The sequence below is a fragment of the Rhodotorula graminis genome (genome assembly GCF_001329695.1).
Source record: "Rhodotorula graminis WP1 unplaced genomic scaffold RHOBAscaffold_10, whole genome shotgun sequence".
NCBI classification, from domain to species: domain Eukaryota; kingdom Fungi; phylum Basidiomycota; class Microbotryomycetes; order Sporidiobolales; family Sporidiobolaceae; genus Rhodotorula; species Rhodotorula graminis.
The window spans coordinates 273,970-301,837 of record NW_017264937.1 but is presented as its reverse complement, the minus strand read 5'-3'; the positions used below and the strand labels follow the sequence as shown (position 1 = coordinate 301,837).

The window sequence follows — 27,868 nt, the reverse complement described above, 5'->3', positions numbered from 1 at the left end:
ACACTCCGCCTCGCCTCGGCCTCCTCGTCCTCCTCGCCTCGACCGCCGTACCTCGACCGCAACCTCGTCGGCAGAGCCCGGTAGCCTCCACAGCTCTCGCCGACATCTTCAAGCCGCGCTCCGCCTACCGACTGGCTCGCCGGCACCCCTCGTCGTCGAGCCGTCTCGCGACTGATGAAGACGTCGCGGCCCGCCCGAGCCTCGTACAAGCCCAAGAGCGAGCGTGTGAGTGCGTGACGGCACCCGAGGTACGTTCATCTGTCCTCTGAAGCGCGCACGCGCTCTCTCGTGCCGCAGTCGCTGACCCGCTTTGCCTCGCCTCCCCAGATTCAGCTGCCGGCCGAGGTCAACCTCTCGGCACCTCCCTCGGCCTGCTCCTCTACGGTCGCACGGCCGCTCAAGAAGACGTACGGCTCCATGCCGTCGATCAAGGGTCGTCTCCTCGCGACAATTCTGCGCGGGCTCCTCGGCCGACGAGTGACCACCTCGTCGACAAGATGCTCGCCCTGCTCCTCGTCTTGTTCCTCGTCACCTTTCCCCCGACACGCCCTCTTGAGCGACCGCCAGTCTCGACAATCCGCCACCCACCATGCACGACCTCGAGCGCACCCTCTCGCACGGCGTCGTCCAGCACGACCTCCCGACCGCCGAGGAGCCGACCTTCCCCCAGCTCACCCAGGCCGGCTCCCACACCGACGCCTACCTCGAGACGTCCCCTTCCGGCCTCGTCCTCGCCCGTGAGGCAGAAGCGCCCGTCGCCTCGCACCGCCACGGCTCGCAGTCGACGCTCGTCTCGGCTCGTCAGCATCACGGCGTCGCCGCTGACGTCGAGAAGGGCGCCGCCGCACACGGCGACGACGCCAAGCTCGTCACGTGGAAGGTCGACGACCTGGAGAACCCGCGCAACTTTTCGACGGCCAAGAAGTGGGTCCAGACGCTGTTACCGACCCTCCTGTGCTTCATGGCCGGCCTGTCGTCGTCGTTGATCACGGGCGGTCTACCCGAGATGGCTGAGCACTACAATGTGTCGGAGGAGGTCATCGTACGTCCACTCTCTCTCCTCGTCGTCCTCTTTGAGCCGCCGAGCGTCACCTGATTTCTCTCTCCCTCTCGCCCACAGACCCTCACCGTCTGCGTCTTTGTCGTCGGCTTCGGGCTCGGGCCTCTGCTCCTGTCGCCTCTATCTGAGAGTACGTCCCTCTCTTTCTCCCCTCTGCGGCGAGTGAGCCGGGGACCACGTCACACGGACCCTTCCTTCCCTGGTCGGCCCACTGACCAACTTTCTCGCCCGCCGCGCAGTGTACGGCCGCCGCATCGTGTACATCGTCTCGGTCTTTCTCTACTTCATCTGGACCCTGCCCGGGTGCATCACGGACAGCGTCGCCGTCCTCGTCATCTTCCGCTTCCTCGCCGGTTGCTCAATTTCCGGCGTCATGTGCAACGCGGCGTACGTCGCGCCTTCCTCGTTGGCCTCGATCTCGCCGCAGATACTGACTCTCTCGTTCACGGACGCGCAGAGGGTCCATCGGCGACGTATGGCACGTCAACGAGCGGGGCTTCCCGATGGCACTGTTCAGCGGCATCTTGTTCATCTGTGCGCCCTCTCTTTCCTCTCGCCCTCTTTAGAGAGCTCGTACTGAGTCTCTCGTACCCGGCGCAGCTCCTTGTCTCGGTCCTCTGCTCGGCGGGTACATCACGATCCGTGCGAGTTGGCGGTGGATGTGGTGCGTCCTCCTCGCCCTCTTTCAGTCCATCTCGAGCCCTCCTGACGATCTCTCGATGCCCGCAGGTGGGTGCTCTTCATCTTTGGCGGCGTCGTGTGGGTCTTCACGTCGCTCACCCTCGTCGAGACGTGCGTCGCCATTTCTCCTCCTCGAGACCTCCCATGTTCGCCTCGGTCGTGAATTTGACGGATCTCGTGCGCATGCAGGTATGCCCCGACGCTCCTCAAGTGGCGTGCGCAGAAGTTGCGCAAGGAGACGGGCGACCCGACGATCGTGACGGAGCAAGAGCGTCAAGGACGACCGCTCGCCGAGATTGCGCACGAGACGCTCCTGCGTCCGCTCGTCATGCTCGCGACCGAGCCCGTCATGATGTGCATGTCGGGCTACCTGTGCCTCGTCTATGGCCTCCTCTACGCGTGCGTCCCTCTCTCCCTCTCTCCCTCCTCCTCTTGCCCGACTCGTCCTGACGCTCTGTGCGCCCGCAGCTTCTTCTTCGCGTACCCGATCGTCTTCATGGGCCATGGATTCGACGCCGGCCAAGTCGGACTGTGCTTCCTGTCGATCCTCATCGGCATCGCCCTCACGTCGGTCACGGCCATTCCGCTCCAGGAGCGCTACTACCAGCGCCAGGTCGTCAAGCACCAGGGTCACCCGCCGCCCGAGGCGCGCCTGCCGCTCATGATGGCGTGCGCCGTCGTCCTGCCCGTCTCGCTCTTCATCTTTGCGGCGACGAGCATCCCGTCGGTGCACTGGGCCGGCCCGCTCGTGTCGGGCATCCCGTTCGGGTTCGCCCTCGTCGGCATCTACACCGCCGCAAACACCTACATCGCGGTGACGTTCTCAGACTACAGTGCGTCGGCGATGGCGGCCAAGACGCTCGCGAGGTGCGTCCCTCCTTCCCTTCCTCCTCCTCCTCCTCCTTGCCGAGCCGACCTGACTCTCTTCCTCGCGCCCACAGGTCCATGTGCGGCGCCGGCGTCACCATGTTCATCGTCCCGATGTACAAGTCGATCGGCAACTTGTGGGCGGGCATGACGTGGGCCTTCATCAGCCTCGCGATGACTCCCAGTGCGTCCCGCTCTCTCTCTCCCTCTCTCTCTTTCGGCTCTCCTCGAGTGCGTCAAGAGACTGACCTGCTCCTTGCGACAGTCCCGTTCGTCTTCTTCTTCTACGGCGCCCAGATCCGCGGCCGTAGCGCCATGGCGTCGGCGTCGTGAACGCCCCGCACGGCCCTCTCGCTCTCGCCCGGCGTCCCCAAGATCCATAGAACTGTCGTCAGTAGACCTGCATCGTCGAGTCCCGTCTTTCTCTCTCTCTCTCTCTCTCTCTCTGTCTTCTCCAGCTCTCGCACCTCGCTCGCTCGAGAAGAGGGAGCGACTCGGGGCTGCATTGCCGCCTCGCTCGCCGCGCGTGCAGCTACCGCATCTGCTCCTCGACGTACTGGGCAAACATGGCGACGATCCTCTTGTCGTCAAACTCTGTCGCGCCGGCCGTGCGGGCGTGCAGCTGAACGAACTGGCGCTTGAGCCTCTGGAGCTGCGGGAGCGCGACGGGGCGGTTGAGCGTCAGGGTGACGCGAAGAGGGGCGGCGGTGCGAGGTGCGGAGGAGGAAGGCGGGAGGGTGAGGGTCGTAGGGCCAGAGTGGGGCGAGAGGGACTGGCGGGAGAGGAGGGCCGTGATGAGGGAGGACGAGGTCGAGTCGAGGAGGGTAAGGTACGACGTCGACGAGGTCTGGACCTGCATGAGGAACGTTGTCAGTAACGTCGTCAGTGAAAGAATCGACCTGTTGATCGGCCCTCACGAGCGAGAGGACGAGAGCGACGCACCGACTGTGTCGCCAAGTTTGGCGGCTTGAGCTCGCCCTCGGTGATGGCCCGCCACACCTGCTGCGCCGCTTCGCTGCCCTCGACACCCTCTCCTCCTGCCCCACCAGTTGGCGCGTCGAGCGGCGGATCGTCCGCCGCGACCGTGACGAGCGGCGCGTCCCACCGTGCGGCCGAGTTGGGCTCCTCGAAGCGCGAGATGAGGTTGTCGAGCCTGCGGGGGGCGACGAGGGTCAGGACAGGGTTCGTCTGAGAGGCAGACGAGGGCGGCGAGGAGCGCACGTTGCCGGGGCGTAGGCGGTCGGGCCTTGTCGAGCCGAGTTGCGCTCCTTGCACTGATCTGGCGGCGTCGCGATGAAGAGCTGCAGGGTGGGGGCGATGTGAGCCGGCGCGCACGAGGAAGGGGGAACCGAGAGAGGAGACGCACGGTGCAGGTCCGGACGCCGACCTCGCGCGCCTCGCAGTACATCTGGTACCGCGCGCCCTTGATGTAGTTCATGGCGTCGACGATGACGATGGCGTCGCGGGCGAGGTTGCGCTGTACGGCGCTGAAGAGGGTAGCACGGGCGGGCTTCTCTGCTCGTGCGTCTACTCTGCGGCCGGCGCAGACGAGGGCTCGAGGTCAGTCGTCGCTTCGAGGAGGAGGAGGAGGAGGAGGAGGAGAGGCGATGGGGCGCACCGTCGTAGCTGCGCTTGAGGATGCCGAGCGACTCGTCGTTGAGGAGGACGACCTTGCGGGCGCGGTGGTGTGGTGGGCAGAGCGGGTCGGCGAGCTTGGCCTGGAGGAAGTCGGCGAGTTGTTGTGCGCGGGTCGACTTGCCCGAGCAGGGGAAGCCGCAGATGGTGATCATGGCCATGTGCAGAGCTGACTCTGGCGCAGCCTGGGCGCGAGTGAGGGTGTCGGGCGAGCGAGAGAGTTGCGCGGGCGGAGATGAAGAAGCGAGCGGGGCGGCGACACTGCCACGGCTCTCTGCGGGTCGACCGGTAGGCTGAAGCGGCTCTTTAAGACTCTACTCAGGGTCCTTGAACCAGGCCCGTCGCAACCGAGCGCCGTGGGCATCGAGCCGGTGTGCTCCCCACCGTGGTCGTCGGCTGGTTCGCCTTCGCTCGCTTCTCTCGCTTGACCTCGACCACGAGCAGCACTGCGAGCCCGCTGTACAGCTCCGCACAGCCCCTCACTCGGCCCCCACCACCGCCCGCAACCGCCTAGCCGCCCCCTGGCCCTCGTCGCCCTCGCTTCGGCACCCCGTTCGTCTCGACCTCGCCGACTGTCGCCCTCGTCCCACCAACACACCAGCCGCCGCCATGCTGCCCGCCCTGCGCTCGACCGCAGCCCGCTCGGCCCTCCCGCGCTTCCCGCGTCAGGCCCTCGTCCGCTTCCAGTCGTCCACCTCCGACTTCACCTCGATCCTCGTCTCGAGTCCGGCTCCCGGCGTCAGCCAGATCACCCTCAACCGCCCCAAAGCCCTCAACGGTCCGTCCACTCCCTCCTCCTCGTGTCGGCCAACCCGAACCCGACTGACCCGGCCAAACCCCTCGCCAAACGCGCAGCGCTCAACTCGACCCTGTTCCACGAGATCAACTCGGCCCTGCGCACCCTCTCGACCGACGACTCGGTCGGCGCAGTCGTCCTCACCGGCTCCGACAAGGCTTTTGCCGCCGGCGCCGACATCAAGGAGATGAAGGACAAGCAGTTTGCCGAGGTCTACGCGGGCGACTTTCTCGCCCACTGGACCGAGTTGAGCAACTTTCGCAAGCCCATCATCGCTGCCGTCAGCGGCTACGCGGTGCGTCGGCGAGTTCCCCTCTGCGTCGTCGTGTCGGCGTCCAGGCGTGCCGTCGTATCGCGACACTGACTCGCCCTCGTCCACTCGCAGCTCGGTGGCGGCTGTGAGCTCGCCATGATGTGCGTTCCTTGACCTCAGTCTCGTCCATTCGATCCGGAACTGACCCTCGACCTTTGCTCACAGGTGCGACGTCATCCTCGCGTCGCCGACGGCCGTCTTTGGCCAGCCCGAGATCAACGTGCGCCCGCTCTTCCTCCCTCGTCTCGTCCACCTCGCGCCCGTCCTGACTCTGTTTTCTCTCTCAACGCAGCTCGGCGTCATCCCCGGCGCCGGCGGCACCCAGCGCCTGACGCACGCCCTCGGCAAGTCGCGCGCCATGGAGATTGTCCTCACGGGCCGCAACTTTTCGGCCGACGAGGCGTCCCAGTGGGGGCTCGTGTCGCGCGTCGTGCCCGAGGGCGAGAGCGTCGTCGACGAGGCCGTCAAGGTCGCCGGCAAGATTGCGTCCAAGAGCCGGATCGCCGTGCAGGCCGCAAAGGAGGGCGTCAACTCGGGTGCGTCGGCCCGTCTCACCTCGGTCCTGTTGGCCTCGTTGCGCCCTTTCAGGCGCACAGAGACTGACTCGATCTTTCTGAACACGGCCCGCAGCGTACGAACTCTCGCTCGCGCAGGGCCTGCACCTCGAGCGCCGCCTCTTCCACCAGCTCTTTGCGACCGTGCGTCCCTCTTTCGCCTTTCTCTCTCTAGCTCCTTCTCGTCTCGAGCAGGGGCTCACTCTGTCTCGTCAACGTGCCCGCAGAACGACCAGAAGATCGGCATGAAGGCGTTCGCCGAGAAGCAGAAGCCCAAGTGGACCCACTCGTAGTCCAGTTCCTCCTTCGAGCGCCTCTCGGTCTCGGTCGACGTGCAAAGCAGTGGCAGTACCTTTCCTTTGACGAGAGCGATAGTGAGAGCAAGTGCAGGACAGCGAGCAGTGAGCTCAAGCCGACCCGCACCTCCTCGACCTCTGAGCTCCTGCCTGGCCGAGCGGCGCTTCTTCTCGCGCTGCAGGTTGTCGCGAGCGCCCTCGCGCATGCCTGAGAGAGGTCGAGACGACCTCGAGCTGGAAGCGAGCCGAGGGAAGCGCGAGCGAGAGCAGGTTGAGCCGGTCGAGGCTCGAGCGTCGTCTCGCTGCGAGCGCCGAGTTGCGCTGCGTCTCTCTCGGGTGGGCCCATCGTCGAGTACTCGTCTCGATAGGTCAATCCCGCTTTGCACCGTCGAGAAAGAGCGAGGTTGTACAGCGAGAAATCACGTCCCTCCTCCTGTACCTCGTCCTGAGCCCACAGTCGAGATGCGTCGCCCGCAGGCCTCGTCAGGTCTTCTCTCGCACAGGGAAGACTCGTAAAGACACGACCAGTGACCGCGAGAGGAAACGAGCCCGCAGGACGAGCCACTCTGACCTCTCCTCGTCCGACTTGAGAAGGCGGTCCACGGGAGCAGCTCGCGCTCTACAAGACAAAGTGGCTCGGGAGAAGCGCTCGATTGCATCGCAGGAACCTCCTCGTTCGATCCGCCGCGCGCACGACCGCGTAACCCTGCTAGATCAAGAGCTAGCGTTTGAGCGAGGGTGCGCAGGTTCCCCCTGTTTTTAGCAGGTGGCCGGGCGCACGGGCGCTCCGCAGGGGTGCGCGCCGTGCGAGCGACTCACCACAGTGCGCCCGCTGCCCTCAGGGGCACGTGAGGGCGGGCGCGGCCTCGTAAAGACCCGTCCGCGACGGCTCGACTCGCTGAGCCGTCGGGACGAGTGCGACGACGAACAAGAACTCTGAGCGGTCTGACAACTCGCAAGGGACGACGAAAGCTTTCGGGATGTGAAAGGCGCCGTCGCGCGCCGCAGAAAGGGCGCGAGGGGAAGCTTTCGGGGCCGAGAAGGGGGAGGTGCCATCGAGGGCGCGACTCACCTGCGGCGCGAGGTCAAGAGGGTCAGTGCGCGGCTCGGAAGGGAGTCTAGACCTATGTGAAGGTCCTGCAGGGAAGAAAGAGAGTGTGCGGGACGTACAAAGTGCAAGGTCAGCCGCTTCGAGGTCGAGAGCCAGCCTCACGCCGCCCAGAAGACCGCCCTTCCCTCCTTGCGCAGCCAGTCCGCCTGCAAAGGGACCAGGTCAGTCCATCAAGACCCCTGCACCGCGTGGCGAGGTAGCAGAGGGGGCGAGGGGAGAGGGAGAGGGGGGCCAAACACGGGAAGGCGGGGAGGAGGTGGACGCACCAGTCGCCCACAGCCCGCGCAGCGCGGCCGCCTGGACCAGTAGTCTCGAAGATGCTGCGAGAGTCCTCGACGACGATGCCCACAGGCCCATGAACCGTTGCCACCAGTCGAGAGAGGTCGGACGACGCGAGTTGCTGATGAGGATGCGACGCGCCCTGCGCCGTCGGCGGCCGCTCGCGGTGGCGCGGGAGCAGGCCCCATGGATAGATGATGCATGAAGAAGAGCTGGACACGCGTCGGCAAGGCACAGCAGCGGTGCGGGCCGAGGGAGGAAGAGAGAGCGGCGGCGCCCGAGTCGTTTCAAGACCTCGCGCTTGACTTTTGTATTCGGCAATAGTTTCGAGGTGAAGCCTTTGGCGAGATCACGGAGCCCAGCTATTCTCGCATAGCTTTCGGCTCGCTCGAGGGGAGGGTTTTGACGAGGGCTCGAGCGTTTTCTGCAGCTCTGTGGGTCCAGTGAGAGCCGAGCATGAGCTCGTCGTCCTCTACCCAAGATGCTCAAGCAGCGCTTTCGAGCTCTCGTGGAAGAACGAGGGCGAAATGCGAGAGGGAAGAGCGCGAACGGCTTGGACTCTCGCGCGAAGAGGAGGCACTGCTTCGGGCTGTCGATTGCGAGTACAGGGAGGAGAGTATCTACGGAGCACGATTAAGGGTGGAAAGGAAGAAGGGCGGAAGGAGGAAAGGGGAGGAGGGAGGGAAGTAGAGCGGGCGGGGGGAAGGTCGACGACGACGACGATGGGCGCCGGCGGTCGAGTTGAGCGCGTTTAGAAGAGCATGTCGCCGAGGAGGAGGCCACCTGCATGTGCGAGAGGAACGAGTCAGTCGAGGGCACGGAAGAGGGAGAGGGCGAAAGAGAAAGAAGGAAGGAGGGAGGGGGAGGGGGTCCGAGAGCGAGCGCGCACGCACCGAGGAGACCACCGCCCATCGCCATGCCCATGCCTGGCCCTCTGCCCATCATTCCGATGCCATTCCCGTAGCCCATCGGGCCCGCAGGATAGTAGCCGTAGCCGCGCCCTCCGTACATGCCCCGCCCGTACATGCCGCCGCCGCCGTACCGCCCGCCATACATCGGCTGGACCCTGTACGGGCCCTGGGGTGCCGAGTACGAGCTGCGGTACTGCCCGGCGTTGACCGCGCGCAGCATCTCGCCGCGACGACGAAGGTACTCGTCGTACTCGCGGCGCTCCCTCTCGGCCCTGTCCTTGCGCTCCTTGACGCGCTCCTCGTGCGTCTTGCCCGTGAGCTTGTCCTTCATCTTGCGCCCGAGGGTGCGGTCGTCCTTCTTGGCCGAGGTCGACGCGTGGTCGTGGTCGTGGTTGTGGCCGCGACGCTCCTCCTCGGCGGCCTTGTCGTCGCCGCCACGGTGGAAGAGCGAGTGGTGGCCCTTCTTCTCGTCAACGACGGACGGGGTGGCAGACGTCTCGGCGGGCGGTGCGCCGGCGGGAGGAGCAAACTCCTTGGCGATCTCGGGGTGGGCGTCGAGGAAGTCGGGGTCGTCGAGCGGGTGCGACCAGATGCTGCGCGGCGGCGTTGCCCGAGTGTCGACGTAGAAGAAGTGCTGCGTGTTGGTCTGCAGGCGGCGGCAAGAAGCTACATCAGCCTCTGGAGAGGAGAGGAGAGAGAGAGGGGCGGAAGAGGGGACGAGGGGACGCACGTCAAACTCGCGCCTCCAGCCCTCGGGCAAGGGCCGCTCTGCGTCGATGAGCTCGCGCCTGCCCTCGTCGGGAATGCCCGACTCGTCGTGGTCCTCCTCGGACGTGTAGTTGGACGAGGCGTTCGAGTTGGTGCGACGGTGACCTTGGCGCGACGGTTGCTGCTGGACGCCCTGGGTCGAGCCGGCGGGCACGGCGAGGTGGCCGCTCGGGTCCTGCGAGTAAGGCGGAGGCGCGTCGGTCGGGTTCGAGGCCATGGTCGAGCAGTTGGTGGTGGGTGAGAGCGAGAGAGGCGAGCTTCACGATGACGCTGCTCTCAAACCGCAGCACCGCCTCACTCTCGAGTCTCACCGTGAAAGACGGCTTTCGAGAACAGCGAACGACAGCAAGTTTCATCGAGTGGTAGAAAGGGTACAATTGAGGGGGGACAACTAGAGAGGGGAGGGGGGAAGGGGGAGCGAGGCCGTCGAGCGGCGAGTCGGAAACAGAGGGGGGAGGGGAATAGACAGGGAACGGGGACAAGGGCTTCTAGGTACATCCCGCAAGAAGGAGAGAGAGAGAGGTCGTCAAGCGGCGCGCACGTCCTCCATCGGCACCGGCAGGCTCCACGCGCGGTCCTCGTCCGACAGCGGGAGCATGCCGTCGACGCTCATGCCGCACGCGAGCGCATCGGCGAGGAGCCCACGCGTCGGCGACACGCAGCTCTGGGCGCCGTCGTGCGCATTGCGCTCAACCGGCGTGGCCGACGCTGACGCCGAGAAGGGCCCGGCCGCGTCGTCGAGCCCGGCGTGGACCGTGTTGGCGGCGACGCCGCCGCCGCGCTCGTCGAACGCGCTCGAGGGCGCAGTCGACGTCGACCGCGCCGACGCGCCGACCGACTCGGCGGCGCTCGCCGGCGTCCACAGGTCGTCGACGGGCGAGCCGATCTCGAACTCGAACACGTCGTCGAACCCGCCGAACGCCGAGTCGTCCGTGTCACGCCGACTGACGACAGGACCTTGCTGGACGGACAAGTCGACCGAGTCGTCGTCCTCGACGAGCGGGACCGGCGCGCCGAAGAACTGGGCGTCGGCTCGCTCGGCAGCGAGGGGCTTGAACGCCTTGACCGGGTCGACCTCGGCGGCGGCGGCAAGCGTGGCACGGCGACGCTCGGCCTCGGCAGTTGCAGCGTCGAGGTCGACATTGACGGCGTGGTGGGCGGCCGAGCGAGATGAGGGAACGGGCGAGGCCGATGCGGCGTCGGTCGACGAGGGCTTGGCGGGCGAGTTGACGAGGGAAGTAGACGTCGACGACGACGTCAAGCCGTGCTGCGTCGTGCCGAACAGGGCGTCGATGGCGGCGCCGAAGCTGCCGCAGCCGTTGCCATGGGCGGTTGCGCTGCTGCCGCTGCTGCTCGAGCCGTCACGAGGCGCGACGGCGGCGCGCACGGCGTCGAGGAGCGCAAAGGCGAGCTTGGCGTCGGTTGGCGAGCGACCGCGCAGGTCATCGCCGGGCGCGGCAGTGGCGGGAGGAGCCGAGGCGGGAGGTCGAAGAGGCGCCGCCGACGACGACGACCGCGGGTAGTGCGCCTCGTACGGCGGCGGCTGCTCCTCCGAAGCTGCACGCGCGGGCTCGGCCTTCTTGTCGCGGCCGAGGCCCGAGGCGGGAGGCTGCTCGGAAGTCGAGCGCGCACCGAGGCCGCCTGGCGGCACGGGCGACTCGCCCGTCGTCGCAGGCAGCGAGAGGAGCGGGACCGACGGCGACACCGACGTGGACGAGTCGATGGCGACGACGGGCTCGGGCGTCGGCGCGTCCGACGTCTCGGTCTCGCCGGCAGCGACGGCGGCGACGGCGGCGGCCGCCATGGCCCTCCTGCGCCGCCGCTCGGGACCCTCGATCCACTTGACCTTGGGCCTCGCGCTCATCGACTCGGCCGACTCGAGGTTGAGCGCGAGGCCGAACTCGTCGAACGTGAGGCTCTCGCCGGCCGACCCTGCGCCGTCCTCGAGGTTCTTCTCGAGGCCGGCGAGGACGGGCAGCGGCTGCTCCTCGACGACCATGGGCACCGAGTCGAACAGGTCGTCGAACGTGCCGTCGTCGTCGGACGACAGCTCGTCGCAGCTCGACGCGCTCGACAGGCCCGAGTAGCGCCGAGGCGCCTTGCGCTTGAGCGACGACGGCAAGGTCGCCGACGCCGCGCCGCTCTGCCGCCCGCCCTTGCGCGTCGACGCCACCGGCTGCGCCACCTCGTACGACGGCGAGTAGCGGTCGCCGAGGCCGGCGGCCGACGACGTGGCGCTGTCGAGCGCATAGTCGTCGAACGCCGTGCTCGGGCGCTTGGTCCGCCTCGAGCGCGATGCGGCTGCGGTCGGCATGATCGGGCGCGAGTTGTAGGTCGGGGCGGGTGCTGAGCCGGGAGCGGGAGGGGTAGGGGCGAAGACGGAGCCGTGCGCGTGCGCGGACTGGGCGGGTGCAGGTGCGGGTACGAGAGGTGTCGGGGCGGCGGCGGATGAGGAGGATGCGGGCGCGGGTGGCGCTGCCGAGCGTGGGACACGAGGAATGCGGGGAGGTCGAGGGACGGTCGGGCGACGGCGGCCGGGCTTGTCGTACATGGAGGAGGAAGGGGGTGCGGCTGCGGCGGTGGCGAGCGGGTCGGGCGGCGCGCTCCGATCGGCGGCGGTGGCGGATGCAGGGAGGGGGACGTAGATGGACGGGTGGTCGTAGGCGCGGTCGAACGAGCTTCGGCGGCGAGGCGGCTTGACCTTGAGCTTGTACGCCGGCTGGGCGGGTACGGCGGCCGGCGCGAGCTCGCGCGCCACGACAGGCTTGACGTCCTCGACCGGCGTCGCACGCGTCGCACCCTGCCCGACCGCGCCCCTCAACAGCCGAGACACGCTCGCCGCGTCGCCCTCCGAGTCGCTCACCTCGACCTTGAGCGACGGGTCCGGCCCCTTCCTCGTCCGCCGCGGCTGCTCGATCACGACCGCCGGCATCGACATGTCGCTCGCCGTGCTCGTGCGCCGAGGCTTCTTCTTGGGCCGCGGCGCCGCCGAGTCGAGGTCCTTGACATCGACGGGCGTGTCGACGCTGGTCGAGCGACGGCCGACGGCGAGGCGCTGGCGCTTGCAGTTGCCGCACAGGCAGACGTCGAGGCACACGGGGCACAGGAAGAGCGTTGCCGGCTCGAAGACGCCGTTTGGCGTACAGGCGAGGTAGCTGCGCGAGGGAGAGGACGAGGTTAGCTTGATGGGCTCGGGCGCTAGAGGCGAGGGAGCAAGGGACGCACTGCTGGACGACACACTTGGTGCACCACACGGTGCGACAGTCGGGAGCGTTGAGGCACGTCATGCGAGGCTGCGCCTTGTGGCTCTTGTGCATGTGGCACGAGCGGGCGACCTCGTCGGGCGTCGCGGTCTGCTGCTGCTGCTTTTTGCCCGCCCTGGTCGAGTCGCGCGGCTTGCGGAGCGCAGGTGATGCAGCTGAACGAGGTGGAGCGGTGGAAGAGGTGCTGGCGGCGGCTGGTACGGGGCAGTCGGCTGGCGAGGCGGTGCGGGTCGGCTCGGACGGGGTCGAGGCGGACGGGTCGCAAACAAAGGTCGGGATGGCCGACGTGGTACTGGGAGGCGATGTCGAGAGCTGTGACGGGAGCAGGGGTACGGCGGGGAGAGGATCGGCAGTCAGCTTCGGAAGACTGCGAGGGTTCGGAGGCAGAGAGAGAAGCAGACGCACCTCGGGTGATGCAGCATCTTGGCCGGGAGCGCGCAAGACGATCTTGAAGCCTGGCGGTGCGGCCGACGTGTCCGACTGCAGGGACGAAGGCGAGGGGCCGAGTCACGGCAGGGGGAGGGAGGGTGGAGGAGGAGAGTCAGCCGAGGGACGATCGCGCGAACGAGGGCGAGGACAGGAGGGCAGAGGCGGGCGCACCTCTGCTGGTGGCTCGTGCTGCTTTGCGGGCCCGCCCTTGCGGTGCTTGGGCTTGGGCTGCGAGGGTTCCGCGTGGGAAGCGCTAGCACGCGGCGACGAGGGTCCGGGGAGGGCGGCGGGACTCGTCACCTCGCTCGGCACATCCTGCGCGGCCGGGGATGAATGGGAGGGATCAGTTACGAGACTCTGTGGACACAGGGAGGGGCACGGCCGACGCACCTGGCCAGTGAGGGCCGCGACGAGCGATTGCCCTCGGCGGGTCGCGCGGGGCATGCTCGAGCTCGTGGTCGCCGACGACACCACCGGTGGGCGTGCGACTGGCGGAGGGCTGTCGGACGGGTCTGGTGAGTGGCCGACGGGCCCTGGTACGCTGGCGCGAGGTCGAGGGCGAGAGCGAGGGTCGGGCTCGGGGCGGCGGGAGCTCGTCGAGGCGGAGGCGGACGGCGGCGGCGTGCGGTGCGACGGGGGCTGCGAGCTCGAGGGTGGGAGCTGGAACGGCAGGTCGTCGAACAGCAGATGCTCGCTCATGCGCGCGCTGTCATCGCGGTGGACGAGAGCGAGCCAGCCGCCGCTCGCCTCTTGCGCCTCCGAGGCTCGAATCGCCCTTTTCGACCGGCAGCGAGCCAAGTGAGAGAACGCGGGCATTGACAACAGAGCTAGGGCAAGTCCAAGAGAAGGATATAAAGACTACTGAGGGGGCGAAGGAAAAGGAAAGAAAAGCGGACCGCCACCACCTCGAGGACGACGCTCACTCGTCGTCGTCGCCGTCGTCGTCGCCCTGGAAGTCGTCGTCGTCGTCATCGTCGTCGCCGCCGCCGCCAACACGCATGCCGAGCGCAACGGCGATGGCCGCCGCCCGTCCGAGCCCGCGACCCCTCCCACGGACCCCGCTCGTCCCGCTCCCCGTCGAGCCCGCCCTCGCCATGCCCTCGCCGCCCGCCCCGCCGCCCTTGGCCCTCTCGACCGCCGCGAGCTGCTCGAGGACGCCGGCGAGCAAGTCGCCGACCTTCCACACCTTGAGCTCGCGCAGCCTCCTCGCGCACACGCCGAGGACGCGAGCCGCGGCCCACGGCCCATCGAGCCTCCTCTGCGCCGGCGCGTCGCCGAGAGCGCGCAGCGCGACGATCGCCTTGGTCGGCGCCGAGCGCTGCACCCAGCTGCCAAGCACCGGGTCGGTCCGAGCGCGCACGACGTCGAGCGCGAGCTCTGCGCCGGCTGGCTCGCCCGCCGGGATCGAGGCGCCGCCCTCGCGCACGAACGCGACGAGCGCGAGCGCGGCATAGAAGAGGGCGAACGGCTCGAGCGGGCCGTCACTCGTGCCGCCCGAGCTGCCCGGTGCGGGCGTGCCGGCTCGCGAGGCCGACGACGCTCGCTGCGGCGGGAGCTGAGCGGGCGTCGCCGAGGCAGGGCGACACAGGGCGAGCAGCTGGGCGGCGTGGTAGGCCGTCGTACGGGCGACCGCGCCGCCGTCGGCCCGAGCCCAGGCGCGCAGGGCCGAGGTCGTGTTGGGCTGCTCCGAGGCCGACGCCGTGCGGGCGAGAGGCTGCGCACGTTGAGACGACGGAGTGAACCGGGGTGCGAGAGTGAGGGAGGAGAGAGTCGGGACGCACCTGGAGGACGCGAAGAGGAAGGCGCTGCGTGAGGGCGGTGAGGTGGACGAGGAGCGCGAGCGACGCGTTGGCCGTGCCCGGCTCCTCGAGGCGTGCGAGCATGTCGGGCGCGAGAATACGGTCCTGCGGGCGACATCTCGGCGTCAGGTCCTGTCGCGAGACGAGGAGAGAGGAAGGGAGAAGGTTGCGGCGCACCTGGAAGTAGCTGACGCCGGCGGCGAGAGCAGCCTCGCCCTCGTCTCCATCGGCACCCTGCCGGCCCTTGCCCTTGTCGTCGCCCTTGCCGGCGCGCCCAAAGTCGAGGAAGGCGGCCTCGACCGCCTTGGCCTGGCTGCGCTCGAAGCCGAGCGAGTGCAGGACGCTCAAGACCGTCTGGAGCGCGAACGCGTCACGCGAGACGGCCATGAGGGTCGCCGAAGCTTCGAGCGTGAGGAGCGACGACGAGGAACAGGCGAGGTGGACGGCGTGCGAGAGCGTGGGCTGTGCAGGAGGGAGGGCCGAGTGCGGGAAGAGGGACGACCATGCGGTGGCCGAGGGAGCGTCCTGCGAGAGGAATCGAGCGAGTCAGTATGGCTCGACGAGATAAAGGTGGGAGACACTGAGACGCACCCAGAGCGTGTCGTGGCAAGGGAGGGGCGTGCTCGCCGCGTCGAGGTACAGCGACGAGCTGTCCATGTTCCACAGGGCCGTCCCGCCGCAATCGAAGACCTGCAGACGCTGTACCGTCAGTGATACGTCAAACAGGAGAGAGAGAGGGAGAAGGCGAGGACGCACAACTGCGCCGAAGCCGAGCCGCTTGACCTCCTCCCTGTCCCGCCACCTCTTCCACCGCTCGTCGACCGAGAGAAGCTCCTCGGCCTGCTCGTCGAGGTGCGGCTCGTTGAGCCAACCCTGCCGACGCGCGAACGTGATGGGCATGCTGGCGAACGCTGCAGGCGGATGAGGAAGGACGAAGGCGGGAAAGGTCAGGTCGGCCTTCTCAAACGGGAGGAGAGGAGAGGTGAGGCGAAAAGAGGACGCACCCTGCGTGCGCTCGAGGTCGCGCTTGTTGCCGCTCATCATGCCCGACTGGAGGACGAGCAGGAGCGTCTGCTGCCACGCGACCGTGCGCAGGAGCGTGTTGTCGAGGTCGCCCTGCGAGCGCCGGCGAGGAAGGCAAAAGTTAGTCGCACGTCGCGCCTGCGGATGGACGAGGAGAGGGAGAGAGAGAGATCGCGAGGACGCACCATGATCTGGGCCATGCGCCTCGAGCACTCGAGAAGGGCGTGGGCGTGCATGCTCGCGCCGACGACGCGTTCCCACGAGTACCGCGCACCGACGCTCGCGACGGCGAGGACGAGGAAGCTCGGCGCCGTGTTGGGGTCCCACGTCGGCTTGTGGACGAGCGGGAACAGGCAGTGGTACTTGTCGAAGTAGAGCTGGATGAAGAGCTCGAGGAGCTCGAGGCGCGGCACGAACCGCTCCGACAGGGCCGGGTCGGCCACCGTCAGCTCGCGCACCTTGTACAGGATGCGCAGCCGCGTCGCCTCGGTGACCGACGGCACGTGCGCGAGCGACAGGTGCGGGTGGTGCGGCGGCGGCGAGGCGGCGCGCGACAGGTACCCGGTGCCGCGCGCCGAGGTCGGCAGGATGTCCTCGACGGGCTCGGTCGGGCGGTACGACAGGGGCCACGGGTCGCCCGGCTGGTGCGACGGGTGCGACGAGCGCGGCTCCTCCTCGGCGTCGCCCGACCCGGCGACTGGTCGTCCCGCAGCGGCGGCGGCGGCGGCGGTCGCGCGCAGCTTGGACGCGGCGAGGACCGACGCCGGGAGGTGCAGGCGTGCGTGCGGGTGCGCGATGGCGCTCGCGTGCGGCGCACCGCTGTTGCTGCCGCCGCCGCCGCCGCTGTTCTTGTGCGCCGACGAGCCGCTCGCGGTCGGCGGCTGGCCCGGCTCGGGCGAGACACGCGGCGTGTGCGACGCGAGCTGGAGGAGCGAGACGGCCGCGTTGTCCGACTCGACAAGCGAGTCGTTGCGCAAGCCGGCGAACGTCGGCCGCTCGGGGCTGGGCATGCGCTCGTCGTCGTCCTCCTGCTTCGGGGCGGCGAGGGCGGCCGCTCGCGGCGGCGGAAGGATGCCGCCGTCGCCGTTGGCCGCTGCGGCGAGGACGAGGGCGGCGGCGCTCGCCGGGCTCGGCTCCTCGGGGACGCCGCCGTGCCGCAGGTTCGACATAGGCTGCTCGGCGTTACCGCCGAGGCCCGGCGGGAGGTTCATCTCGAGCTCGCTGTTGCTCGTCGTGAAGGCCGAGGGTGCTGCGCTCGTCGACGTGCTGCTGTCGTGCTGCGCGTTGAAGCCAGCGCCGAGAACGGACCAGTCGATCTCGGGGTCGTTGCCGGCGCCGGCGAACAGGTCGAGGAACCCGAGCTGGTTTGACGTGCTCGACGTCGAGTGGTCGCCGATCTGGCGGCCGTACGCCGAGTTGTCCCACTGCGCCGACGACGAGGTCGGGACGGCCGGCGCGTGCGGGAGGGCCGACGACGACGCGAACGGGTTGAGCGGCGACGGGCCGTGGTGCGGCAGGCCGAGCGACGGGAACGCGCCCTGGTTGGTGTAGTGCGGCTGGGGCGAGCGGTAGTACGACGACGGGTCGGCCGGGCGGCCCGAGTAGTAGTTGCCGGGCGGCATGCCAAACGGGAAGCTGTTGGCGGGCATGCCGTGGTGGCCGGGCGACGCGCGCAGCGGGACGTGGTACGGCGACATGCCCGACATGGCGGCGACGGGCTGGCGGGTCCACGTGTCGGGCGGCGGCGGCGTCGGGAGCGACAGGCCAAACGCGTTCTCGGGCGACTCGGTCTCGCCGTCCGACTCCATCGACGGCGTCAGGCCGAGCTTGTTGTCGTCGACCATGAGCGACACGGACCCGGAGCGGCTGCCCGACTTGGCGGGACGCTCAAAGCTGCACTCGATGTTGGCCTTGCGGCAGCGCTCGCACGGGTGCTGGCCGTCGCACCGGAGCCTGCAGGGGACGGGCGCGCTCGTCAGGACCGTGTTCTGCTGTGAGACGACGGGTCGAGGAGGGAAAGGGGGACGCACTTGCTCTTGCTGCAGCGGCAGCACGCACGACCGACGCGGGCGATCTTGGCCGGCCCCGAGCCGTCGTCGAGGTTGATGTCGCTCGTGCCGGACGGGCGCTTCTTCTTGGGCTTTGTGCCCGACACGCTCGCGGGCGACTCGTAGCCACGGTCGAGCGACTCGCCTCGGGCGAGAGCTTCTGCTGCGGCGGCGGCCTGCTTCTCGTGGCCCTGCTGGTGACGCTTGAGGATGTCCTTGCGCGCGAAGCCCTTGTGGCAGACGGGGCAGACAAAGTCCTTGGCGACGCGGTGCTTGGCTGTACGGAGAGGGAGGCGAGGCGACGATGTGGGGAGCGAGCGAGCGGGCGTGGGTGAGGGGGAAGAGAGACGGTGCGGGGACGGGGGGAGGGGGAGGAGGAATGAGGGGCAGGCGTCAGCTGTGGCGCCTTGCGAGGGGTGCAAGGCTCGACTGACCGGTGACATGGCGGTCGAGGTGCTCCTGCAAGGTGGGCAGAGGGCTGTGGTCAGCGCCTGGAGGTGCCGTGCCCCCCCACAACTCGCGGCGGTCGGGGGCGCCACAGCCGCGACGACGGCTCGAGAGAGCAGAGGACCACGGGGACGCACCTGCCGCGTGTACTTGCTCTGGCATTCCTGCAGGACCGGGCGGGCCCAGGGGAGGGAAAGGTGAGCACCGGGGTGGGGCGCGGGGAGGAGGACGAGCAATAGAGCTGGGACGCACGCCGCAGGTGAAGGGACGAGCCGGGTCGTGCGGGCTCGACATGGTGGCGTGTCGAGCGACTGTGGAGGGCTCGCCAAGCTGGCCCTGGCGGCGAGGGTCGGGCTGGTGGTGGGAGAGATTCAAGCGGTCGGGCTCGCCGCGAAAAGCTGTGGGGAGGCCGACAGCTCCTCTCGTCTCGCTACCCCTCTCTGGCTCTCGAGTGCAGCGCGCACCAGCTCGTTGCATGGCCCCGTACACGCCCCGGTCCCCCGCGGCAGCTGCGGGAGAGAGCACCGTCCGCGAGGCCACCGAGCTCGCCCAGGTGGGGGCGGACCTCGTCGACGACAGCTACGACCACGACGCGTACTACGACGACGACGGCGACGACGACCCCGACCTCGTCTTCTACTCGTACGACGACGACCCGCAAGAACCAGAGCCGACGAGCGACCTCGCCGACCTCGCCTACCTCGACCCGCTCGCGCTCGTCAAAGCGTGGGAGTGCGCCCTCGACGACCTCAAGGTGCGCCCCGTTTCCTCCGTGCATCGGTCAAGGAGCCCGTGACCTGACACCCCGGCCCGCAGGAAGCGCACCAGGAGCGGTTCTTGCCGCCGACGCAGGCACCTGTCGCGCTCGCTCAGAAGCAGGCAAAAGCGTCCTTGTGCGTCGCCCGTCCTCTCGAGCGTGTCTCTTCCGAGCCTCGACTGACTCATGTGTACCGTCTGCAGCTGGTACGGGCCGCCGCCGTCCGAGGCATCGACGTCAAAGCTCTCTGTCGTCGCACCTCCGCCTCTCGAGCCGGCTCCTGCAGCGAGCATCGTCGCCGTCTCGACCGAGCCGAGCGGCCACGTCGAGCACATCGAGTACGACGCGCCGCCGGCCAAGAAGCGCAAGCGCTTGACGGGCTCGCAGAAGAAGGCGCGCAAAGTGGCCAAGCTCGGCGGCGGCGAGCGGGCCTCGTCGCGAGCGAGCAGCGCGGTCCAGGTCGACGCGCCCGAGCACGACCTCGAGCATGCGCACGCTCACGAGCGCGACGTCGAGCCTGAGCTCGAGCCGCAAGCTCGGGGCGAGCCCGAGCGCGAGTCGGAGGAACCACGTGCTCGTCCCCTCATCGGGCCTTCGCAACCCTCCACCACGCTCCCCATTGCCTCGTCGTTGTTCCCCTCCTTCCCTCCCGCACCTCCTATCGACGCACGTCCACCCGCGAGCGCTCGTGCCGGCGCCGCCCCTTTCCCAGTCGTACCGCCCGTCGCCTCGCTCCCCTCGTCGTTCCCTCCTCCGCCAACCATCCCTCCCCTGACCGGCACCGAGCCCGCGCTCGAGCCCGAGACGCCCGAGCAGCTCCTCGAGCAGGCCCTGTGGAGCTGGTTCACTGCGGGGTACCAGACGGCGCTCCTTCATGCGGCGGCGGGCGTCGCGAGGTTTGCGCCGAGCGGCGCGCAGGGCCAAGGAGGGCAGCAGTAGCTTTCTCTCGTGCAACATAGAGCTCTCTTGTGCGCGATTAGGTCGAGTTGTAGAGCGACGGCGAGAGGCTAAGAGAGATAGAAAGTACGACAAGGGGAGGAGGCAGGAGGAGAGGTCTACTGTGGGAGGCGAGACGGGTCACGCCGTCGCGGCGTACATCTTCTTGAAGTCGCTGACAAAGAGCGACTTGCTCTTGACGAAAGACGAGAACCAGTTCTGCGAGGGCGGCGAGACGGGTCAGCGCTCGGTCCTCGCACAGTGCCTGACGACGAGAGAACGAGAGAGAGAGGGAGGAGGGACGCACGCCGACGGTGAAGCCAAAGAGCTGTCCTGCGCCGCCCTTGGTCCCGACGCTGACGATCATGAGCTGCGGGCCGGCCTTGTACGACTTGGGCGGCGTCGTGCTCGAGGCCGAGTTGCCGGCGCGGATGAGGGCGATGATGTTGGCGGCGGCAACGGCTCCGTGGTTCTGCAGAGTATGGACGACGAGCGGGTCAGTTGAGGAAGCTCGGGGAGCCATGGCGAGGCCGAGAGAGGGCGGAAAGCGGGGAGGGAGAGGGGGAGGACGGACCTTGGCGTGCGCGAACAGCTTGGACTCGTCGACGGCCGTGATGTCGCCGATGGCGAACAGCGTCGGGTACTTGTCGAGCTGGAACGACGGGCGCACCTTGACCTGGCGCTTGTCATTGAGCGTCGCCGGGTCAAACTCGCCGACGAAGCCGGTGTTGGGCGAGCTGCCGAACGCGACAAAGACGAAATCGGCGTCGACGGTCTCGCCGTTGTCGAGGTGGAACGTGTGCGAGCCGCCCTCGACCGGGCCCGACTCGGTCGGGCCGTCCGAGACCTTGGCGTTGAAGACGACCTTGGTGCCGAGCGCCTCGACCTGGCTCTTGAGCGACTTGTTGAACTTGTCGCTCCAGCCGTCCTGGTGGATGAAGCGGTCGTGCGAGTGCACGAGCGTGACGCGCTTCTTGGGGCGGCCGTGCGACCCGCCGTAGTACTCGCCGATCTCGCCCGCGAGCTCGACGCCGACGGGCCCGCCGCCGATGATGAGGACCGACTCGGCGGCGGCGACGTCCCTCTGCGTCTGGCGCAAGTCGGCGACGGCCTCCTCGACGGTGGCACCGACTCGAGGGCGGCACGGGTAGGCGTACTTGGACCCCTGCGAGCGAGAGGCGAGGAGGGGGAGAGTCAGCTCGCGTGCAGGCGCCAGTGCCGCTCGCCGAAGAGAGAGAAGCAGAGGGGACGCACAGTGGCAAGGATGCAGTAGTCGAACGCGATCTCGCAGCCGAGCTCAGGGTGCGGCTTGTCGACGAGGACGCTGTGCTCCCTCAGCTCGACGACCTGGGTCCCGGTGACGAGGACGTGGCGCTTGCCGTGCGGGAACGCGTGCTCGACCGAGGCGACCGGCTTGTCCTCCCAACCGGACACGATGGCCGCCCGCAGAGCCGACACGGGCCAGTAGGCGGTGGTTGCGCTGACGACGACCAGGCGCCAGTCGGCGGGGAGCTGGGCGGCGAGGGTTTGGACGGCGGGCACGGCGGCAGGGCCGTAGCCGACGACGACGACCGTGCGGCTGCTGGAGCTGGAACTGGAGGCGGGCATGTTGGACGAGGCGAGGTCGGGGATCGAGTTGACGGAGGTGGGAGCGGACGGCGGTGAGGCTGGGGCTGAGGGCGCGGGTTGCTGCTGGAGGTGCGCGAGCAAGAGAGAGAGTGTCGCGGCCAGCTTGACGAACGCAGCTACCTTGCCTGCGCTGGTCGACGGATTGGAGGGATCCGTAAGATGAGGGCTGCTGATGAGGATTGGCGATCGAACGGGCCGAGAATGGAAATCGCCCCTTGCTCAGCTCGCACGCGTAGGCAACGACGTGCAGCGCTGACCAGCAGCTGCACCTCACAAGGGCAAGTGGTACGGCGTGCAACGAGCTGCGTTCGTGAGCAGAACGAGAGCCGACGAGCAGAGACAAACCTCGTCAGGAACCTCCCCTCGAGCCGGCTGAAGTCAAGCGCAAGTCAGTTCTAAGCCGGCTAATCGAGATTAGCGTTTGGCGGGCCGGAATACGAAAAGGTAACGCGGCGAAACGACCGAGGGGAGGTGGAGCTCGCCCGAGGCGGTGCAGCTCTCGCTCTTCTTCACGCACGACGGCGCGCTTCTCCTGGTGCTCACGACTGCACAGCCCGACAGAGAGCCCCATCACCGCAGCCAGACGCACACACCCACCGCGCTCCTCGAACTTCTCGTCCCTTCGACCTCCACGCCGGCTCATCTCCTCCCCCCGTTCTCGCGCTCGCGACTGCCGCCTGGGTCGCCGGACCACCACCGACGTCGTCGACATGCCACCACCACCTCGATCCGGCGCGCAGTACTCGGCGCTGCCAGACTCGTCGTCGCTCTCGCTCCCCCTCGAGCGCCTCCAAGCCCACCGCGACCACCCGGCGGCCACGAGCGCGCACGAGTCGACGGGCGACGAGACCGAGTACGAGGACTACTCCGGATCGAGCGGGCGGCAGGGCCTGCTGAGCGGCAAGGAGGAGGACCTCGACGACGAGGACCTCGAGCGGGAACTCCGTGTCGCGACTTCGAGGCCAAGGAGCTGTGCAGAGCGACTACCACTAGTGCGCCCGCCTTCCTCTCACTTTTTGCCGCAGCCGGGACTGACTCGGCGCAACCCTGCCGCAGCCCGTCTCGCCAAGAACCCTCGCCTTCTCCGCCCTCTTCGTCACGAGCCTCGTCCTCCTCACGGCCCTGTTCCGCCCCTCGACTTTCACCCGCAACCCGTACTCGTCTACGTCGTGGTACTCGGGCGCGCCGCTCGCTCCCGGCGTCTACGGATCCGCCGCCGCCCTCGCCGCCAACCCGCTCCCGTCCGGCGCCAAGCTCGACGACATCCCGTTCGCGCGAGTCGGCTCGAGCAAGGACAAGAGCGGTAAGACGCCGACCTGGGCAGGAGGAGACTGGGGCGAGAAGGAGTTCGAGAAGGGCCTGGTCGGCGGAGGAGGGAGGAGGTGGAACGGCTCGAGTTGGTGGGACCCTACGGTCCTGCTCGTGTCGATCGATGGCGTGAGGTGCGTCGGTCTCGCCTCTCTCCTCTCATGCAGGCGACGTACGGCCGCCGGACCCGTGCTCGGCCCGTGGATGAGCGCAGACTGACCCTCTTTTCCGTTCTGCAGGGCCGACTACCTCGAGCGAGGCTTGACGCCCCACCTCCTCAACATCTCGCGCAAGGGCATGGTGCGTGCTCCTCGACGGCGTACGACGCCTCTTCCCTCGGTTCCCTCCCCGCTCACGGTCCTCGTCCCCCTCGTCACAGCGCGCCGAGTACCTCAAGCCGTCCTTTCCTTCCCTTACCTTCCCCAATCATTGGACCCTCCTGTGCGTCCCCTATCTCTTCCTCTGGCCCTGTTCCTGGGCGCGAGGGCTGACTCTCGTCGCGACGCAGCACCGGCCTGTACCCGTCCGCGCACGGCATCGTCGCCAACGACTTCTGGGACCCGGCGCTCGGCCGCGAGTTCGACTACCGCGAGCCGAGCATGAGCTGGGGCAAAGAGTGGTGGGGCGGCGAGCCGGTGCGTCCTCGGCTCCTTGGGTTTCCTCGATCGCGCCGTCTCGAGGTCGGCGAGCTCACCCCGTCCTCCTCGTGCGCGCGCAGATCTGGGCGACGGCGGTCAAGAGCAAGCTGCGGTCGGCGGTCTTCATGTGGCCGTCTCCGCCCGAGCTCACGAGCGGCGTGTCGCCGACGCGCTTCTACCCGTTCATCAACGACTCGCCGTACGAGAACAAGGTCGACCGCGTCGCCAAATGGCTCGGTACGCCCACTCTCTCTCTCTCTCTCTCTCTCTTCCTTTCTCTCCTTGTCGCCGTCCCGAGACTGACATATTAGACGGCGCCCGACGCAGATCTCGACTACGCACACCGCCCGCACCTGATGGCCGTGTACGCGCCCGAGGTCGACCAGGAGGGCCACCGGCACGGTCCCGAGAGCGACGTCGTCGCCCACACGCTCGCCGACGTCGACGATTTTGTGCGGCAGCTGTTTGACGAGGTCGACCGGCGCAACCTGACGGACGTCGTCGATGTTGTCGTCGTGAGCGACCACGGCATGGCCGACACGAGCATGGACCGGCTCATTTTCCTCGACGACGTCCTCGGCGCCGACGGGTTCGACTCGATCGAGCGCAACGAGGGTTGGCCTTGTGCCGGGCTGCGCTTCAAGCCGGGCTCGGACGAGGACAAGCTCGTCGAGCGGCTGAGGGACGCGGCGAGCAGGAGCGGGAGCGGGTTCGAGTGCTACACGCGCGAGACGATGCCGGAGCGGTGGCACTTTACCGGGCACGAGGTGCGTCTCGACCCTTTCTCCTCCTCCTCGAGCTCGCGAGGAGGGCAACGCTCAAGGGAGGGAACTGACTCTGGCCTCCCTTCTCGCCCGCAGCGCATCGCGCCCGTCTACTGCGTCCCCGACGTCGGCTGGGCCATCACGAGCCACCACGAGCTCGACGTCGTCATGCAGGGCGAGTACTCGGTCAAGGGGTGCGCCCTCTCTCTTTCCTTCCTCTTCGAGGGGTCCGAGCGAGCACGGGACCTCACCTTTGCCGCTCCTCTCGCAGCAACCACGGCTACGACAACGACGACCCGTCGATGCACGCCATCTTTGTCGCCCATGGCCCGTTCGCGTCGCAGCTCAAGTCGTCGTCGCGGTTCGCCCAGCGGCACCGGCAGCGAGGCGCCATCCCGTCCGACCCGGCGACGACCGTCATCCCCGGGTTCGCCAACACCGAGGTGTACGAGCTCGTCGCCGAGCTGCTGCACATCCCGGTCGAGGAGCGCGCGAGGACGAACGGGACCGAGCGGTTCTGGGACGAGTACCTCACGCCGTTCGACGGCGGCGACGGCGCGCCGTAGCCTCTTTCTTTTCCCTTTCTCTCTCACTCTGCCGTGCTGTATCGACGCATCTCTTTTCCTTGCGTTCGGTCTGGAGGATGCTCGCGAGAAGAGAGGCGGTGCATTGTCCTCGAGGTGCGAGCGGTGGGCGGGCAAGTGAGAGGCGCTACGAAGAGATGAGCGTGTCTCGCTAATGGCGCTGCAGATCAGGTGAGTTCTGCAGCAGGTGGTCGAGGCCACAGTCGACGTCGTCGCTCCCCCACTTTGGAAGCACCGTGTCGAAGAAAGGTCTCCTGGCCCTCGTCCTCGTCGTCCACCGCCTGCACGAGCTTGACTGCGCACCGCCCAAGCGTCGAGCAGGCCGTCACCCAGTCGCTCGAGCTTGTTCGCCCGCCCACGGCACAAGTGCGGAGGCCCTCGTCGACCTCGTCTCCCGCCTCGTCCCGCGCACTCCCATCTCCTGCAAGGCCCGCCTCTCGACGACGCAGAGCGCTCGCATGACCAGCAGGGTGCGTCCCCTGCCGTCCTCACACTCGCATGGACGCGAGGGAGGAGAGCCGCTCGGCCGGGCGCGAGGGCCCCGGATGGCGACGAGCTCCTCCCCGACGAGGGAGCACCAGGGCCACGCGCTCACTCTCGCCCTCTGTGCGCAGGATCCACTCGCCGGTGCAGCGTCCATCTGGACCAGGGTGCGTCGCACTCGTCCCCTTGCCCCCCCTCGTTGCCGTCGAGGCGCCAAGCTGACGTCTCTTCTCCTCCCCCCCTCCCCCGTGCTCCCCCCTTCCCTCCCTCTCGATCCGTCCACCGCCCGTCGTCCGCCTGTGACTGCTCGCCGGCCAACTCGTGCAGCTCCCGAACGAGGAAAAGCCGCACCAGCGCACGCGCGTCTCGCCCTCGTCGCGCTCGCCTGCCTCGGACCGCGACCGGCCTCCTTCCTCCGGCGGCCACCGACAGCAGCACCACCACCACCACCTCGCGTCGTCGCCCAGCTCGACCTCGAGCTACAGCCACACGCCCGACTCGAGCAACTCGCCCCGCGACCGCCTCCAAGGCTCGCAGACGCTCCAACCCGCACCGCCCTCATCCGCCTCGTCGAAAGCGCCGGCCACCCGCGTCTCGCCCTCGTTCAACGCCGCCCTCAACCTGTACCCGGACCCGCACAGCCCGGCGACCACCTACGCCAGCCTCGCGAGTGCCCACGACGACCGCCAGCCCTACCTCGACGCCAAGCCCAGCGGCGTGACTGCTCCAGGTGCGTCTCCCTGCGACACACTCCCTGTCCCCCACTCGGCGCACGTCTGACACGCCCTACTCCTCTTCCCGCGACAGCCTCGACCGCGGCAATCTCGCCCTCGCCGCACAACGCCCAGCTCGCGCCCTCGTCCCACTCGACCCCGGGCACCTCGTCCCAGCCCCTCCTCGCCGAGATCTTCTCGGGCAACCCTCGCCCGCACTACCGCCCGTCCGTCTCGACCTCGGCCCTCGCCCCTCACCAGCAGTACCGCCCTCGCGCGACGTCGCCCTACTCGCCGACCGACGGCCACCACCTGAGCCCGCCCGTCCACGCCGTCGAGCGCCCGTCCTACTTCGCGCCACCGCCTCCCGACTCGGCCCACGGTCGCGCTCGCAGCCAGTCGATCGCCGCCATCGAAAGATCGTCCGCGCCCGTCTCGATGAGCGGGTTCGGCAACTCGCGCGCGCCGCCAGGTGGCGGCGCCGACCAGCACGGCTTCCGCCCGTCGTCGACCCTGCCCGGCGGCGGCTCGCACTTCTCGGCCTCGCTCCCGACGACCTCGGTCGTCGGCTCGCCCACCTACGGCGGCGGCATCGGGCGCGACCTGAGCCCCAACAGCGGCTTCTCGCGCTTCGGGCCCTCGTCGTCGACCTCGTTCGCGCCCGCCGACTCGCAGTCGGGCTGGCGCGCGAGCACGTCGGGCCTGTCGCACTCGTTCGGCGCCGGCTGGAACGACGACGACCTCATCTCGCCGACGCAGGCCCACGCGCGCGACCGCGCCGCGAGCGCCGAGCGCGAGGGCCGCGCCCGGTTCCGCGATCAGTGGGGCGCGCCTACCGGGACGACGCAGCTGTCCAGCTCGGCGAGCTCGGCGGGCACGGGCTTTGGCGGCGGCGGCGGCGGCGGCGGCGGCGGCATCGGCATGTCCAACATGAGCCCGTTCACGCGCGACGGGCAGCGCGCCGCCCTCGCGCCCGAGTTCCCTATTTCGGTGTCGGTCGGCGGCATCGGTGCGGGCGGCGGCGGCGGCGGTGTCGGCGCAGGCGCGAGCGCGTTCGGCGGCGACGGGACGTGGGGGAGCCCGTCTGGCGGCGCGGCGGCGACGCTCGGGCCGGGAGGGTACCGCAGCCGTCGCGAGTACTCGCTCGGCGCGGTCGGGAGCGGGAGGAAGCGCAGTGACTCGGCGGCGTGGGGCAGGTCGATGCTCAAGGAGATGGACAACGAGGACGCCGACGGCGACGAGGACGTGTTTGCGCCCACGAGGAGCGGCGCGACGAGTCGCCGGCACTCGTTCGCCGCATTCGACCCGCCGAGCAGGGGCACGACGACCCACCTCGGGTTCCACCTCCCCTCGGACGTCGGCGGGCACTCGACGTCGGCGTCGGGGGGCGGCGCAGGAGGAACTGGCGGCGGCGGGTTCGGCCCGCTCGTCAACCCGGGCGCGCCGGCGTCCAACGGCTGGAACAGCAGCCTCGGCGGCTCGGCCATCAACGACGACGACCTCGCCGCCGACCTCAACTCGCTCCACCTCAACCTCGAGGCGCACGCCGCCGCCACCGCCAACGAGCCGTCGAGGGCGCCGCGCTACACGCATGTCGGCAGCATGCCGGCCGACTTCCCGCCGGCGAGGTCGTCGCGCGCACTCGAGCAGTCGAGGTCGCCTCCTCCTCCTGCGTCGTCCCTCGCGCCGGCCGTTCCGTCCGCTCCGGCGACGTCGCTCCCTCTCGGCAGCTCGGCCTCGACGACGACGACGGCGACGAGCGTGACGCCGACCGCC

General features: G+C 68.7%; 9 protein-coding genes across 9 annotated transcripts; 4 read left to right on the top strand and 5 right to left on the bottom strand.

Annotated features, from left to right (window-relative positions):
* Positions 1–589: 589 nt before the first annotated feature.
* Positions 590–2,941, top strand: RHOBADRAFT_54779 (uncharacterized protein; the record flags this gene model as incomplete). Its single annotated transcript, XM_018417494.1, has 10 exons — positions 590–1,042; positions 1,121–1,190; positions 1,300–1,447; positions 1,518–1,594; positions 1,661–1,724; positions 1,790–1,852; positions 1,931–2,140; positions 2,210–2,608; positions 2,683–2,792; positions 2,874–2,941. The coding sequence occupies 10 exons, from the start codon at positions 590–592 to the stop codon at positions 2,939–2,941; spliced, it is 1,662 nt and encodes a 553-aa protein (XP_018269622.1).
* Positions 2,942–3,093: 152 nt separating this feature from the next.
* RHOBADRAFT_38137 (uncharacterized protein) lies at positions 3,094–4,404 on the bottom strand (the record flags this gene model as incomplete). The annotated part of the gene is made up of 5 exons (XM_018413498.1): positions 3,094–3,461; positions 3,551–3,761; positions 3,830–3,909; positions 3,975–4,138; positions 4,227–4,404. The coding sequence occupies 5 exons, from the start codon at positions 4,402–4,404 to the stop codon at positions 3,141–3,143; spliced, it is 954 nt and encodes a 317-aa protein (XP_018269621.1). The 3' UTR covers positions 3,094–3,140.
* A 448-nt stretch (positions 4,405–4,852) lies between these two features.
* RHOBADRAFT_48726 (uncharacterized protein) lies at positions 4,853–6,264 on the top strand (the record flags this gene model as incomplete). The annotated part of the gene is made up of 7 exons (XM_018415178.1): positions 4,853–5,021; positions 5,099–5,334; positions 5,425–5,453; positions 5,518–5,572; positions 5,645–5,888; positions 5,983–6,050; positions 6,134–6,264. 7 exons carry the CDS (start codon positions 4,853–4,855, stop codon positions 6,197–6,199), a joined length of 867 nt encoding a protein of 288 aa, XP_018269620.1. The 3' UTR covers positions 6,200–6,264.
* Positions 6,265–8,162: 1,898 nt separating this feature from the next.
* RHOBADRAFT_54776 (uncharacterized protein) lies at positions 8,163–9,488 on the bottom strand (the record flags this gene model as incomplete). The annotated part of the gene is made up of 3 exons (XM_018417493.1): positions 8,163–8,375; positions 8,486–9,149; positions 9,234–9,488. The coding sequence occupies 3 exons, from the start codon at positions 9,486–9,488 to the stop codon at positions 8,344–8,346; spliced, it is 951 nt and encodes a 316-aa protein (XP_018269619.1). The 3' UTR covers positions 8,163–8,343.
* A 114-nt stretch (positions 9,489–9,602) lies between these two features.
* Positions 9,603–13,662, bottom strand: RHOBADRAFT_54775 (uncharacterized protein; the record flags this gene model as incomplete). Its single annotated transcript, XM_018417492.1, has 7 exons — positions 9,603–12,426; positions 12,497–12,846; positions 12,940–13,014; positions 13,135–13,191; positions 13,264–13,278; positions 13,354–13,462; positions 13,577–13,662. The coding sequence occupies 7 exons, from the start codon at positions 13,660–13,662 to the stop codon at positions 9,798–9,800; spliced, it is 3,321 nt and encodes a 1,106-aa protein (XP_018269618.1). The 3' UTR covers positions 9,603–9,797.
* A 996-nt stretch (positions 13,663–14,658) lies between these two features.
* Positions 14,659–16,033, bottom strand: RHOBADRAFT_66721 (uncharacterized protein; the record flags this gene model as incomplete). Its single annotated transcript, XM_018419059.1, has 7 exons — positions 15,971–16,033; positions 15,767–15,878; positions 15,519–15,673; positions 15,354–15,452; positions 14,940–15,287; positions 14,749–14,867; positions 14,659–14,680 (listed from the first exon to the last, which is right to left on the bottom strand). Coding segments are annotated over exons 1-7 (906 nt in total), but the record flags the coding sequence as incomplete, so codon positions are not given.
* Positions 16,034–18,728: 2,695 nt separating this feature from the next.
* Positions 18,729–20,013, top strand: RHOBADRAFT_54773 (uncharacterized protein). Its single transcript, XM_018417491.1, has 3 exons — positions 18,729–19,034; positions 19,097–19,173; positions 19,241–20,013. Exons 1-3 carry the CDS (start codon positions 18,756–18,758, stop codon positions 19,974–19,976), a joined length of 1,092 nt encoding a protein of 363 aa, XP_018269616.1. The 5' UTR covers positions 18,729–18,755; the 3' UTR covers positions 19,977–20,013.
* Positions 20,014–20,039: 26 nt separating this feature from the next.
* On the bottom strand, positions 20,040–21,581 carry RHOBADRAFT_54772 (uncharacterized protein; the record flags this gene model as incomplete). Its single annotated transcript, XM_018417490.1, has 4 exons — positions 20,040–20,192; positions 20,281–20,445; positions 20,548–21,138; positions 21,228–21,581. The coding sequence occupies 4 exons, from the start codon at positions 21,579–21,581 to the stop codon at positions 20,115–20,117; spliced, it is 1,188 nt and encodes a 395-aa protein (XP_018269615.1). The 3' UTR covers positions 20,040–20,114.
* Positions 21,582–22,961: 1,380 nt separating this feature from the next.
* RHOBADRAFT_16803 (uncharacterized protein) lies at positions 22,962–24,878 on the top strand (the record flags this gene model as incomplete). Its single annotated transcript, XM_018412334.1, has 8 exons — positions 22,962–23,044; positions 23,150–23,210; positions 23,290–23,351; positions 23,419–23,545; positions 23,629–23,785; positions 23,876–24,315; positions 24,409–24,491; positions 24,584–24,878. Coding segments are annotated over 8 exons (1,308 nt in total), but the record flags the coding sequence as incomplete, so codon positions are not given.
* Between the last annotated feature and the right edge of the window lie 2,990 nt (positions 24,879–27,868).

Bases quoted from the DNA above. Each gene is read 5' to 3' on its own strand.
- RHOBADRAFT_54773 (XM_018417491.1), top strand. From the start codon at position 18,756: ATGGCCCCGTACACGCCCCGGTCCCCCGCGGCAGCTGCGGGAGAGAGC. The intron at 19,035-19,096 runs GTGCGCCCCGTT...CCCGGCCCGCAG, and splicing joins GCGCCCTCGACGACCTCAAG to GAAGCGCACCAGGAGCGGTT. The intron at 19,174-19,240 runs GTGCGTCGCCCG...TACCGTCTGCAG, and splicing joins AAGCAGGCAAAAGCGTCCTT to CTGGTACGGGCCGCCGCCGT.